This window comes from Salmo trutta, chromosome 38 (genome assembly GCF_901001165.1).
Source record: "Salmo trutta chromosome 38, fSalTru1.1, whole genome shotgun sequence".
Classification (NCBI taxonomy): Eukaryota; Metazoa; Chordata; class Actinopteri; order Salmoniformes; family Salmonidae; genus Salmo; species Salmo trutta.
In genome coordinates this window covers 1,306,061-1,321,565 of record NC_042994.1, presented here as the reverse complement: position 1 = coordinate 1,321,565, position 15,505 = coordinate 1,306,061, and the positions used below count along the sequence as shown (strand labels likewise).

Here is a 15,505-nt window from a genome sequence, read left to right as displayed (position 1 = left end):
GCGGGAGACAGAAGGGAGGAGAAGGAAGGGGGAGAGACCCATCGGCAATGAGATTCATTCAAATGACACCCATGTAAGACTAACTTAGGTTAGTCTCTCTTTCTCTCTGTGTGTGTGTGTAAATATGTGTGTGTTTTGTGTGTGTGAGAGAGAGGAAATGTTGAGGGTATCAGACACAGTTTGACATATTTGTGTGACTGGAGCCGTTAGCTTACCAGGGGAATGCTCACCTGTTAAACTGCCAAACCACTTAGAGACTGCAGCAGTACACTACTAACCCCTCTGTCTGTCTCTCTCCTGTCTGTCTCTCTCCTGTCTGTCTCTCTCCTTCTGTCTCTCTCTCCTTCTGTCTCTCTCTCCTTCTGTCTGTTATTCCTCTGAGAAAGTCTTAGAAAGTCCCTCTTTCTCTCCCTAACCTCAAACACATTCTACTATTTCATCATCCTCCTCTCACCATCTCTCTCTCTTCTTCTCTCCCTCCTGTCTGAGTGAGTGTGTGTGTGTGTGTGTGTGTGTGCGCATGATCATGCGTGTGCATGTGTGTGTGTCCTTCAGGTCTAAGAGGTTAAACCAAGGGAGATGTTATGTTGAGAGATGGGGGGGGGGGGGGGGGGGGGCGTCTGTCAGGGAATAGAAATATCCTTTCTAGAGCAGCTCTGATGCATTAATGACACACACACATCCACTCTTATTGGTCAGGTGGCCACATATTCTTCTGACTGGATAAACTGTAGCATATACGAATATTAATACAGGATATCCAATGACACACAGACATATCCCTGGTCCACTCTTATTGGCCAGCGGGCTACCGGATCAATATGCAATGACAATCATGATGATTATACTGTATTTATATGGCCCAAGAACAGTATGAATGGTCATATGTCGTGTGGTTATTCTACATGGTGGGGTTATTCTATGTGGTGTGGTTATTCTACGTGGAGTGGTTACTCTACATGGTGTGGTTACTCTACATGGTGGATTTATTCTACATGGTGCGATTATTCTACATGGTGCGGTTATTCTACATGGTGCGGTTATTCTACATGGTGAGGTTATTCAACATGGTGTGGTTATTCTGGATGGTGTGGTTATTCTGTATGATGTGGTTATTCTACATGCTGTGGTTATTCTACGTGGTGCGGTTATTCTACGTGGTGCGGTTATTCTACGTGGTGTGGTTATTCTACGTGGTGCGGTTATTCTACATGGTGCGGTTATTCGATATGGTGGATTTATTCTACATGGTGCGGTTATTCTACATGGTGCGGTTATTCTACATGGTGTGGTTATTCTACATGGTGGATTTATTCTACATGGTGTGGTTATTCTGGATGGTTTGGTTATTCCGTATGATGTAGTTATTCTACGTGGTGTGGTTATTCTATGTGGTGCGGTTATTCTACGTGGTGCGGTTATTCTACGTGGTGCGGTTATTCTACGTGGTGCGGTTATTCTACGTGGTGCGGTTATTCTACGTGGTGTGGTTATTCTACGTGGTGTGGTTATTCTACGTGGTGTGGTTATTCTACGTGGTGCGGTTATTCGATATGGTGTGGTTACTCTACATGGTGGATTTATTCTACATGGTGCGGTTATTCTACATGGTGGATTTATTCTACATGGTGTGGTTATTCTGGATGGTGTGGTTATTTCGTATGACGTAGTTATTCTACATGGTGTGGTTATTCTACGTGGTGTGGTTATTCTACATGGTGCGGTTATTCTGTATGGTGTGGTTATTCTGTATGATGTGGTTATTCTACATGGTGTGGTTATTCTACATGGTGTGGTTATTCTATATGATGTGGTTATTATACGTGGTGTGGTTATTCTACGTGGTATGGTTATTCTACGTGGTGTGGTTACTCTACATGGTGTGGTTACTCTACATGGTGTGATTAGTCTACATGGTGTGGTTACTCTACATGGTGTGGTTACTCTACATGGTGTGGTTACTCTACATGGTGTGGTTACTCTACGTGGTGTGGTTATTCTATGTGGTGCGGTTATTCTACGTGGTGCGGTTATTCTACATGGTGGATTTATTCTACATGGTGTGGTTATTCTGTATGGTGTGGTTATTCTATATGATGTAGTTATTCTACATGGTGTGGTTATTCTACATGGTGTGGTTATTCTACATGGTGTGGTTATTCTACATGGTGGATTTACTCTACATGGTGTGGTTATTCTATATGGTGTGGTTATTCTACATGGTGTGGTTATTCTACATGGTGTGGTTATTCTACATGGTGGATTTATTCTACATGGTGTGGTTATTCTACATGGTGTGGTAATTCTATATGGTGTCGTTATTCTGTATGTGTCGTTATTCTGTATGGTGTAGTTATTCTATATGGTGTAGTTATTCTATATGGTGTGGTTATTCTGTATGGTGTGTGATGTCTCAATGACCTTACTGTTTGTCTGTTTTTGTGATGCAGAATAGAGATTGGTCTCAATGGGATTTCCTGCTTAAATAAGGTTAAATTCATAAATCAAATAAATCAATACCAACACCTGTAAGTAAATTGACCAGGTGTGGTGATGAGTATGAACTGACCATGTCGACTGTCTCAGATCTCGGTCATGGCTTCAAGGGGGTGAGCAGGTATGGCAGTGAGGCCCTCGTATCTTATAAACCATCGTTATAGCTTTGTGGTCTTGTTGACCGTGTGTGGTCATGCTGACCGTGTGTGGTCTTGTTGACCGTGTGTGGTCATGCTGACCGTGTGTGGTCATGCTGACCGTGTGTGGTCTTGTTGACCGTGTGTGGTCTTGTTGACCGTGTGTGGTCCTGTTGACCGTGTGTGGTCTTGTTGACCGTGTGTGGTCATGCTGACCGCGTGCAGTACTCACATCTCGGTCATGGCTTCAGGCAGGTGAGCAGGTATGGCAGTGAGGCCCTTGCCTCTACAGTCTACGATGTTGTTACTACAGGAACACATGGGAGGACAGGAGCCAGACGCCAGGCTACACGGCTGGACAAACGCACTGTCACTCTGACCTGGAGAGAGAGAGAGAGAGAAAGACAAAGGGAGAGAGCGAGAGAGAGCGAGCGAGCAAAAAAGACAAAGGGAGAGAGCGAGAGAGAAAGAGAAAAAGAGAGAGTTTAGAATGAGAGAGAGTGATTAGTGTGTATTATTGTATGATTATAAGTTGCTATGTAAATACCAGGTGATTGCTGGACAGTAAATAAAAGTCATACCAAGGGAAGGACATGGCATAGAAAGGCTGCACACAAATTCTAGTACTGTATCTCAGCTGATGAACTCTAACCTCTGACCTCTGTCTTACCTGAGCAGGTGACCTCTACAGGTAAACTCTACCCTCTAACCTCTGACCCCTGTCTTACCTGAGCAGGTGACCTCTACAGGTAAACTCTACCCTCTAACCTCTGACCCCTGTCTTACCTGAGCAGGTGACCTCTACAGGTAAACTCTACCCTCTGACCCCTGTCTTGCCTGAGCAGGTGACCTCTACAGGTAAACTCTATCCTCTGACCCCTGCCTTACCTGAGCAGGTGAACTCGTTCTTCTGCAGTTCAGCCAGGTTGAGTCCCCTGAGGGTTGGAGGGGAGCTGCACTGTGTGTACAGACCCAGGGTGGGCCTCTGTCTCAGCCAGGGAGACAACCAGGACAGGTGACAGTCACACCTCAGACTGTTAGAGTGGAGACGACTGGAGGGAGAGGACGAGGAAGAAGGAGGTTTACTGTCCAATGTACCAGGATGTCAAAGGAAATGTATTGTGCTTTCTCAACCCTCTGTAAAACACAGAGACGTTGGAGTAGAGGGTAAACACTAGGAGAGAGGGAGAGGAGGGGGATCACTTATCCATCTCTCACTGAGACTCTCACTCTAAACCATCATCCGCACGCACACACGCACTGTCTGAACCAGTTTCCCCCATACTGTTGTAACCCTATACTCTAACCCTAACTCTCAGCTTTAACAATGGAGGGGTTTCTAGTTGTGTGTGTGTGTGTGTGTGTGTGTGTGTGTGTGTGTGTGTGTGTGTGTGTGTGTGTGTGTGTGTGTGTGTGTGTGTGTGTGTGTGTGTGTGTGTGTGTGTGTGTGTGTGTGTGTGTGTGTGTGTGTGTGTGTGTGTGTGTAAGTAATCTTCAGGGGCTTAACAGTTTGATTTCCAGGGGCGTCTGTCGTTGGACAGTTTGTTGACAGGAGCTTGGTGCCTTGAAGTCCCAGCAAATCACCCACAACCCTTCTGTGGTGGGTGGAAGGGGACCAAGACTCCTTAGAATGGGACTTGGGGTTTGGTTCCCCCCCAAGATGCTGGGCCTTTTTCTGAGACAGCGCTACATCTCTGATTGACTGGTTTATGGGTACAGAGGCATTCATACAAGATGTGTGTATTTGAAGTGTGTTTCTCACTAGTGGTTGGCTCACCCAAATTTCGGTAGGCATCTGCCTCTGATTCCAAAGGTTGCATGTTCGAATCCAGCGATAGAAAGTTGTTGTTTTTGATATTTTAGTTTTAAGCCCATCTCAAACCTTAAACATTCAGAGGTAATGCCCAACCTTAAAGCTGCAATATGTCACTTTTGGGGTGACCCGACCAAATTCACATAGACATTCTTATTGAAACAAGTCCAAGAAGCAGTACATCTGTTCTATGTGCACTACTTCTATGCTTCCCGTGCTTAAATTACATGTTTGCGTCTTTCACTTTCGGTTTTGCTTCAAACAGCTGAAAATACAATATATTTGCTTATTTAAATCACATACATTTAAATTAGGCAAACTATTAGAATTTTAACAACCAGGAAATGGAGGAGCGATTTCTGCCTATTGCATCTTTAAGGTCTTGGAATTAATGCCTGAACATAACTCTTACCTTAAATATTCAGAGTTAATGCCTAAACTTAAGCTTAAATCCTTCGAAATTTGAAGTTTGGGAAACATTGATGAACGTCTAATTCTGACGCGAGACTGAGAGCTGGTAGGGTTGGCTATGTGTTGCCTGTCAGAGAAGTATAGAGTTGCCCTCCTTAAACACTGATCTTAGGTCAGTTTTGTGTTTTCACCCTAATGGATAAGATTCAGAAAGGGTGACCAAAGTCCCTATTCTTATAGCATCTCAGAGTAGGAGTACTGGTCTACAATCAGTTTTCCCTTTAAGATCATAATGAATTAGATCACATGGACAAGGGGGACCTGATCCTAGATCTGCACCTGTAGGGGTATCTTCATCCTGATCTGTTTATACAATAACTGTGTCACTGAGTAGTAGTGATGAGAAAAACCATAGTTGAATATCACAATATTATTCTTGACAATATATACTTCGACTCCAAGTATCGATTTGTAAAAAACAGGTAGTGTTAATTAGTGCTAATCGGCTGTAGCTGCGCCAAAACTAATCGAAACAAAATGTTCTCCTGCTCTCTCATCTCTCTGCAGCAGACGCATAGCGAGCAATATGTTCCCAGATAGCACGCACCCGTCTGCCAAACGTGGACACGATGTATACAGGGTACATTGGGAAGATGCCGTTTATACAGTGTTTGCTTATTGCCAAGACGTCTTACAGATGTATTTAGAGTGCCTACATTCTACATTCTACAGTTCTACATTCTACAGTTCTACATTCTACATCGTTTATGCGTCGGTCAGACATCAACATTCTATTCTGATGTCTCTCTGACATCTTCCCAATGGGAAAACATTCCCCAAACAACATTCTCCACTCAATTTGATATGTCGGCCACCTAAGTGTCATGAGTTCCCTGGCAGTGCATGTTATCTGGGTTTGAACATCAAATCACAATCAAATTGCAGAATCTAATAGCAATACATCTAGAATCATGAGAATCGCAATACATCTAGAATCACAATACATCTAGAATCATGAGAATCGCAATACATCTAGAATCACAATACATCTAGAATCATGAGAATCACAATACATCTAGAATCCCAATACATCTAGAATCATGAGAATCGCAATACATCTAGAATCGCAATACATCTAGAATCGCAATACATCTAGAATCGCAATACATCTAGAATCACAATACATCTAGAATCATGAGAATCACAATACATCTAGAATCACAATACATCTAGAATCATGAGAATCACAATACATCTAGAATGGTGAGAATCGTAATACATATTGAATCGGCACCTAAGTGTCAGGAGTTCCCTGGCAGTCCTACTGAATAGTGTTGGATTGTGGGTAGTGTAGTAAAACGGAGAGGGACTCACAAGGTGCGTAGTTTGGGCATGTGGTTGAAGCTGGAGACTGGAATGCTGCTTATGTTGTTGTTGTTCAATGTGCTGCCGAGAGAGAGAGAGAGAGAGAGAGAGAGAGAGAGAGAGAGAGAGAGAGAGGGGAGGAAAGAGGGATCGAAAGAGAGGGAATGAGAGAGAGAAGAGGAGAGAGGGAGAGAAAAGAGAAAGGGAGAGAAAGAGGGAGAGAGAAAGAGAGAGAGGGAAAGAGAGAAAGAGAGAGTGAGAGCAATAGAGAGAGAGAGGGAAAGACAGAGAGGTAAAGGAAAAGAAAAAAAGAGAGAGCAATAGAGAGATGGAGAGAGAGGCAGAGAGAAAATTAGATGACATTCCTTAGGAGAAGAAAGCTGCACACAGACACAGTCTCTCTCTATAAAACTTACAGAACCTCCAGAGTTCTCAGAGCACGGAAGGCCCCCTCCTCGATGCAAGTGATGTGGTTCTTATCCAGTTGACTGTAGACACAAAACACATATAATGGCTTCCATTAGTGTGTGTATGTGTGTGTGTGAGAGAGAGAGAGAGAGAGAGAGAGAGAGTGTATGTATGATGTGTGTGTGTGTGTGTGTGTGTGTGTGTGTGTGTGTGTGTGTGTGTGTGTGTGTGTGTGTGTGTGTGTGTGCATGTGTCACTCACAGGTTCCTGATGTCCGTGGCCCCTCTGAAAGCTCTCCTGGGAATGGCTTGGATAGCATTCTCACTAAGGTCCCTGAGAAGGAAGGAGGGAAGGGGTGTGAGAGAGAGAGAGAAAAAAATAAATTTAAACAAAGTGTAGCTTTTTCAATGTAAAATCCATGTGGAAGGAAAGGATCTATGAAAAGAAGAGGAGTGTGGAGCAGACAGTGTTGATCAGTGTAGAGCAGACAGTGTTGATCAGTGTAGAGCAGACAGCGTTGATCAGTGTAGAGCAGACAGTGTGGAGCAGACAGTGTTGATCAGTGTGGAGCAGACAGTGTTGTTCAGTGTGGAGCAGACAGTGTTGTTCAGTGTGGAGCAGACAGTGTTGATCAGTGTAGAGCAGACAGTGTTGATCAGTGTAGAGCAGACAGTGTGGAGCAGACAGTGTTGATCAGTGTGGAGCAGACAGTGTTGTTCAGTGTGGAGCAGACAGTGTTGATCAGTGTGGAGCAGACAGTGTTGATCAGTGTGGAGCAGACAGTGTGGAGCAGACAGTGTTGATCAGTGTGGAGCAGACAGTGTTGTTCAGTGTAGAGCAGACAGTGTTGATCAGTGTGGAGCAGACAGTGTTGATCAGTGTGGAGCAGACAGTGTTGATCAGTGTGGAGCAGACAGTGTTGATCAGTGTGGAGCAGACAGTGTTGATCAGTGTGGAGCAGACAGTGTTGATCAGTGTGGAGCAGACAGTGTTGATCAGTGTAGAGCAGACAGTGTTGATCAGTGTAGAGCAGACAGTGTTGATCAGTGTGGAGCAGACAGTGTTGATCAGTGTGGAGCAGACAGTGTTGATCAGTGTGGAGCAGACAGTGTTGATCAGTGTGGAGCAGACAGTGTTGATCAGTGTGTAGCAGACAGTGTTGATCAGTGTGTAGCAGACAGTGTTGATCCGTGTGGAGCAGACAGTGTTGATCAGTGTGGAGCAGACAGTGTTGATCAGTGTGGAGCAGACAGTGTTGATCAGTGTGGAGCAGACAGTGTTGATCAGTGTGGAGCAGACAGTGTTGATCAGTGTAGAGCAGACAGTGTTGATCAATGTGGAGCAGACAGTGTTGATCAGTGTGGAGCAGACAGTGTTGATCAGTGTAGAGCAGACAGTGTTGATCAGTGTAGAGCAGACAGTGTTGATCAGTGTGGAGCAGACAGTGTTGATCAGTGTGGAGCAGACAGTGTTGATCAGTGTGGAGCAGACAGTGTTGATCAGTGTGGAGCAGACAGTGTTGATCAGTGTAGAGCAGACCGTGTTGATCAGTGTGGAGAAGACAGTGTTGATCAGTGTGGAGCAGACAGTGGTGATCAGTGTGGAGCAGACAGTGTTGATCAGTGTGGAGCAGACAGTGTTGATCAGTGTAGAGCAGACCGTGTTGATCAGTGTGGAGCAGACAGTGTTGATCAGTGTGGAGCAGACAGTGTTGATCAGTGTGGAGCAGACAGTGTTGATCAGTGTAGAGCAGACAGTGTTGATCAGTGTAGAGCAGACAGTGTTGATCAGTGTGGAGAAGACAGTGTTGAGTGATGTAGAGCAGACAGTATGGAGCAGACAGTGTTGATCAGTGTAGAGCAGACAGTTGAGTAATTGGTGGCTGTGTTTCCTCCCAGAGACCAGTTTTATCTGCTCTATTGCACTGTGTTTGGTCATGTAAAGTACACACACAGACCATGAACTAGGGACTGGGCCCCTGGCTCCCTCTCTTTTCCTCTGTCTCCCTCTCTATCGCTCACTCACTTCTCCTTGTTCTCTCTCCCTTTTTCTCTCTTTTCATCTCTTTCAGTCTACCACTCCTCTCTCCATCTCTCTCCCTCCTCTCTCTGTCTGTTCCACAACATTACCACTAGGTCTCCATCATGATATTATCTTAATGTGTTTCCCCGGCCCTGGGGCCTAGACGCCGGCAGGAAGCCTGGGCCCGCAGTGACTGAGCCGCCCCAGGGAGGGCCTACTACAGCTTGAGTAGACTCTGGCACTCTTCCATTTGCTGTGGAGAGGGGAACCACAGGGTTGTCTATGTTTGTTTGTTTGTCTGTCTGTGTGTCTGTGTGTGTTTCTGTGTCTGTGTGTATATAGATAATGCGTCATACCCTGGAGGATTTCAAACACACTATTAACCTCCCGACCAGCCCGCAGAGACTATCAGAGCAGCCCGCAGAGACTATCAGAGCAGCCCGCAGAGACTATCAGAGCAGCCCGCAGAGACTATCAGAGCAGCCCGCAGAGACTATCAGAGCAGCCCGCAGAGACTATCAGAGCAGCCCACAGAGACTATCAGAGCAGCCCGCAGAGACTATCAGAGCAGCCCACAGAGACTATCAGAGCAGCCCACAGAGACTATCAGAGCAGCCCACAGAGACTATCAGAGCAGCCCGCTGAGAAAGATGGGAATGTAGAGGGTGATAGATTGAAGGAGGGGAATGTAGAGGGTGATAGATTGAGAGAACATGAAAAGAGAATGATGGATATAGTGGAATGGAGTGAGTAAAAGTGAGGGATGGATATAGAGAATGAAAGATGGATAATGGGTGAAAGGGATGGATAGAGTGTATGAGAGAGAGAAAGAGAAAGCGTGAGAGAAGGATGGATAAAGTGAGAGAGGGAGTGGAGTTGGTGAGAGATTGGTTGCGATCACACGTACAGTTTTTCTGCTCCATTTCAGATTGAGGTCAGAGTCAGTGAACCAACACAGACAGACACACAGCAGGGAGTCGTGAGAGAGAGAGAGAGAGAGAGAGAGAGAGAGAGAGAGAGAGAGAGAGAGAGAAAGAGAGAGGCAGATATGGAAATTTGAGAGAGAAAGAGAGAGAGGGGCAGATATGGGAATTTGAGAGAGAGGGGCAGATGTGAGAATTGGAGGGTGAGAAAGGGGGTGAGAGATGGAGAGGGTGTAAATTGATTTTGGGGAGAGATATAGAACATGGATGTATGGATCTAAGGTCTACCTGATCATCTCTCTCCCTCCCTCATCTCTACCTGATCATCTATCATCTCTACATGATCATCTCTCTCCCTCCCTCATCTCTACCTGATCATCTCTCTCCCTCCCTCCCTCCCTCCCTCATCTCTACCTGATCATCTCTCATCTCTACCTGATCATCTCTCTCCCTCCCTCATCTCTACCTGATCATCTCTCTCCCTCCCTCATCTCTACCTGATCATCTCTCTCCCTCATTCATCTCTACCTGATCATCTCTCTCCCTCCCTCATCTCTACCTGATCATCTCTCTCCCTCCCTCATCTCTACCTGATCATCTCTCTCCCTCCCTCATCTCTACCTGATCATCTCTCTCCCTCCCTCATCTCTACCTGATCATCTATCATCTCTACCTGATCATCTCTCTCCCTCCCTCATCTCTACCTGATCATCTCTCATCTCTACCTGATCATCTCTCTCCCTCCCTCATCTCTACCTGATCATCTATCATCTCTACCTGATCATCTCTCTCCCTCCCTCATCTCTACCTGATCACCTATCATCTCTACCTGATCATCTCTCTCCCTCCCTCATCTCTACCTGATCATCTCTCATCTCTACCTGATCATCTCTCTCCCTCCCTCATCTCTACCTGATCATCTATCATCTCTACCTGATCATCTCTCTCCCTCCCTCATCTCTACCTGATCATCTCTCTCCCTCCCTCATCTCTATCTGATCATCTCTCTCCCTCCCTCATCTCTACCTGATCATCTATCATCTCTACCTGATCATCTCTCTCCCTCCCTCATCTCTACCTGATCATCTCTCTCCCTCCCTCATCTCTACCTGATCATCTCTCATCTCTACCTGATCATCTCTCTCCCTCCCTCATCTCTACCTGATCATCTATCATCTCTACCTGATCATCTCTCTCCCTCCCTCATCTCTACCTGATCATCTATCATCTCTACCTGATCATCTCTCTCCCTCCCTCATCTCTACCTGATCATCTCTCTCTCAATTCAATTCAATTCAAGGGCTTTATTGGCATGGGAAACGTGTGATTACGTTGCCAAAGCAAGTGAAATAGATAATAAACAAAAGTGAAATAAACAATAAAAAATGAACAGTAAACATTACACTCACCAAAGTTTGGGAATCGCTTCCTTTTAAGTGCTTGTAGAATTTAACGGCTCTTTTCCAGGATTTTGATCATTAGCGGGTATCGGTCTAATTCTGCCCTGCATGCATTATTTGGTGTTTTACATTGAACACAGACAATATCTTAGCAGAATTCTGCATGCAGAGTCTCAATTTGGCTTGTCCCATTTTGTGAATTCTTGTTTGGTGAGCGGACCTCACAACCATAAAGGTCAATGGGTTCTGTAACTGATTCAAGTATTTTTTAGCCAGATTATAATTGGTCTCTCTCTCTCTCCCCCTGTGTCTCTATCTCCCTCTGTGTCTCTCCCTCTGTGTGTGTCTCTCTCTCTCTCTCTCTCTCTCTCTCTCTCTCTCTCTCTCTGTGTTTCTCTATCTCTGTGTGTGTGTCTCTCTCTGTCTCATTCAGTGAAGGTTGCTAGATGTCCCCTGACAGGACAGGAAGTTGGTGTTAAGGCTGTAGAGGTGATATGAGGAACTAGCTGATTCTGAACAAGACAGCTGGACTGGGTTTCAGAACACCTTTCTTCTTCTCTTCCTCTTGTTCTCCTCACCACTGTATCTTTTCACAGCTCCTTGTCAAATCTGATCACATTCACACTGATACTCCATGCCCAGTTGCCCAAGTGGTTCCAGGTGTGTGTGTGTGTGTGTGTGTGTGTGTGTGTGTGACAGGCATCCCACAGTGAGAGGAAGAGAGGGGATGAAGGAGAATGTATTTCACCATGGACACTAATCTAACATGCCAGGCATCTAGGGAGAAACTAATGAAAGACAACCTTTGGATGACACGTAACATTAGGCGGCATTACACACACACACACACACACACACACACACACACACACACACACACACACACACACACACACACACACACACACACACACACACACACACACACACACACACACACACACACACACACACACACACACACAATTGGAGATGCCTGGACAGGCGCTCTGTTGCTAGGCCACGATGCGGTACCATCTGGATGTTATGTTTACAGGAGAGACACGGAGACTATGAGGTTTGGTCACAGCTGGGCCCGCTGTGTGTGTGTGTGTGTGTGTGTGTGTGTGTGTGTGTAATGCCGCTTAATGTTACGTGTCATCCAAAGGTTGTCTTTCATTAGTTTCTCCCTAGATGCCTGGCATGTTAGACTAGTGTCCATGGTGAAATACATTCTCTCTTCCTCTCACTGTGTAGTATGCGTGTGGTGTGTGTATGTAGTATGCGTGTGGTGTGTGTAGTATGTGTGTGTGAGAGAGAGAACAGCATCTTATATTTACTCTATACTCCTGATCTCTCTCTCTCTATCTCTCTCTCTCTCTCTCTCTCTCTCTCTCTCTCCATTCATCTCTCCTGTCTTCTCAGTCTCTGCAATTCTTTGTAGTGGTCATTCTTCCTACTCTTCATCTCTCTTTCTCCCCTCCTCCTCCTCATCAGCAGACTGTGCTCAGTAGAGGGTGAGAAAGGTAAACTCCCCACTGGCTGTGTGAACTCAGATCTCACCTCTCAGTCCCTCTCTGTGGTGTGTGTTGGTGTGTAAACTTTCCTGACCCCACTGTCCCACTCCGCTCCTCCCCAAACACATGAGGTCACTCTCCAAAGACTTAAAGGACCCTTATACAGCCTCCACCTCTCTCCCCCTCCACTCTCTTCCTCTCTCCCCCTCCACTCTCCTCCTCTCTCCCCCTCCACTCTCTTCCTCTCTCCCCCTCCACTCTCTTCAATCCTCTCACCTCATTAATCTTCAGTCATCAACCCTTCGTTCAAACACAGACTTCTCCCTTTGTGTCCCTCCTCTCTCAACACCTTCCCTCTATTCAGATTCTCTACAGCCCAACATACCCTATTGTACTACTGTCATTAACTCCTCTCTTTCTCAAGCCCAGACTCACCAGGGTACATCTCCTCTCTTTCTCAAGCCCAGACTCACCAGGGTACTCACCGAGGAGTAACTCCCCCTTTCACTCTCACCCCCTCCCCCCTCCCGCCAACCTCCTCCATTCTCTCACCAACTCCCACAATCTCTCGCTTCCTCTCTCCCTCATCACAACCTCTCCCTCCATCACAACCTCTCCCTCCATCGCAACCTTTCCCTTCCTCGCTCCCCTCCATCACAACCTCTCCCTTCATCACAACCTCTCCTTTCCTCTCTCTCCCTCCATCACAACCTCTCCTTTCCTCTCTCTCCCTCCATCACAACCTCTCCCTTCCTCTCTCTCCCTCCATCACAACCTCTCCCTTCATCACAACCTCTCCTTTCCTCTCTCTCCCTCCATCACAACCTCTCCTTTCCTCTCTCTCCCTCCATCACAAACTCTCCCTTCCTCTCTCTCCCTCCATCACAACCTCTCCTTTCCTCTCTCTCCCTCCATCACAACCTCTCCTTTCCTCTCTCTCCCTCCATCACAACCTTTCCCTTCCTCGCTCTCCCTCCATCACAACCTTTCCCTTCCTCGCTCTCCCTCCATCACAACCTCCCCCTCCATCACAACCTCTCCTTTCCTCTCTCTCCCTCCATCACAACCTCTCCTTTCCTCTCTCCCCCTCCATCACAACCTCTCCTTTCCTCTCTCCCCCTCCATCACAACCTCTCCTTTCCTCTCTCTCCCTCCATCACAACCTTTCCCTTCCTCGCTCTCCCTCCATCACAACCTCTCCCTTCCTCTCTCTCCCTCCATCACAACCTCTCCTTTCCTCTCTCTCCCTCCATCACAACCTCTCCCTTCCTCTCTCTCCCTCCATCACAACCTCTCCCTCCATCACAACCTCTCCCTTCCTCTCTCTCCCTCCATCACAACCTCTCCCTTCCATCACAACTTCTCCCTTCCATCACAACCTCTCCCTTCCTCTCTCTCCCTCCATCACAACCTCTCCTTTCCCCTCTCTCCCTCCATCACAACCTCTCCCTTCCTCTCTCTCCCTCCATCACAACCTCTCCCTTCCTCTCTCTCCCTCCATCACAACCTCTCCCTTCCATCACAACTTCTCCCTTCCATCACAACCTCTCCCTTACTCTCTCTCCCTCCATCACAACCTCCCCCTCCATCACAACCTCTCCTTTCCTCTCTCTCCCTCCATCACAACCTCTCCTTTCCTCTCCCTCCCTCCATCCCACCTCCTGTCTTCTCTCCTTTTCCTTCATCTCTATAGACTCCCTTGCTAGACCTCTACTCTCACTCTCAACCCCAGACATTCCTCCTCTCCTTACAGGGAGGGCAGATGGCCAAGTCAGACTGTGTCACCCCCGACAACCTCTAAATATTTGATCTCCATTTTAAACTCCCTCTATTCCCCTTTTAACCCCTCACAGACTGACACACACCTTGAATAAGTCATTTGTGAGACAGACAGACAGACAGACAGACAGACAGACAGACAGACAGACAGACAGACAGACAGACAGACAGACAGACAGACAGACAGACAGACAGACAGACAGACAGACAGACAGACAGACAGGAATGCGATGTACAACAGAAGAGAGGAGACATGTTGTTAAACTGTTAGACGGGTCATTCTGGAGGGAACTTACAGTCGACCGTGGAACCACAAGTTGCTCATTCTAGTTGGTAATATATCATAACCACTCTGAACTGGGGCACAGAGTTCACACTTCCTGCACTTGGAATCCCCTGTCTGTTACACACACCCGCGCAGGCACGCCTGCCTGTATGCACACACACACACACACACACACACACACACACACACACACACACACACACACACACACACACACACACACACACACACACACACACACACACACACGCCATCTCTGTGCCTGCAGGCATGCGCCACTGGAGTGTGAACCCGACTAACACATCAACTCTGCTTACCCCCTAACACAGACGTCTCTTGGATGTCTGATGCTCACTCTCAGAGACACAAGCTGTCTCTCTCTCAGAGACACAAGCTGTCGCTCTCTCAGAGACACAAGCTGTCACTCTCTCAGAGACACAAGCTGTCACTCTCTCAGAGACACAAGCTGTCACTCTCTCAGAGACACAAGCTGTCACTCTCTCAGAGACACAAGCTGTCACTCTCAGAGACACAAGCTGTCACACTCTCAGAGACACAAGCTGTCACTCTCTCAGAGACACAAGCTGTCACACTCTCAGAGACACAAGCTGTCACTCTCAGAGACACAAGCTGTCACACTCTCAGAGACACAAGCTGTCACACTCTCAGAGACACAAGCTGTCACTCTCAGAGACACAAGCTGTCACTCTCTCAGAGACACAAGCTGTCACTCTCAGAGACACAAGCTGTCACTCTCAGAGACACAAGCTGTCACTCTCTCAGAGACACAAGCTGTCACTCTCTCAGAGACACAAGCTGTCACTCTCAGAGACACAAGCTGTCACACTCTCAGAGACACAAGCTGTCACACTCTCAGAGACACAAGCTGTCACTCTCAGAGACACAAGCTGTCACACTCTCAGAGACACAAGCTGTCACTCTCTCAGAGACACAAGCTGTCACTCTCTC

General features: G+C 46.8%; 1 protein-coding gene across 1 annotated transcript in view; it reads right to left on the bottom strand.

Moving 5' to 3' along the window:
* The window catches only part of LOC115177901 (slit homolog 1 protein-like), a 70,637-nt gene extending 61,881 nt beyond the window's left edge, over positions 1–8,756 (bottom strand). The window contains exons 1-6 of the mRNA XM_029738897.1: positions 8,752–8,756; positions 6,892–6,963; positions 6,639–6,710; positions 6,232–6,303; positions 3,522–3,685; positions 2,866–3,013 (exon numbers count right to left, since the gene is read on the bottom strand). Coding sequence (XP_029594757.1) covers positions 2,866–3,013; positions 3,522–3,685; positions 6,232–6,303; positions 6,639–6,710; positions 6,892–6,963; positions 8,752–8,756 — 533 coding nt within the window. The remainder of the gene's footprint in view (positions 1–2,865; positions 3,014–3,521; positions 3,686–6,231; positions 6,304–6,638; positions 6,711–6,891; positions 6,964–8,751) is intronic.
* Between the last annotated feature and the right edge of the window lie 6,749 nt (positions 8,757–15,505).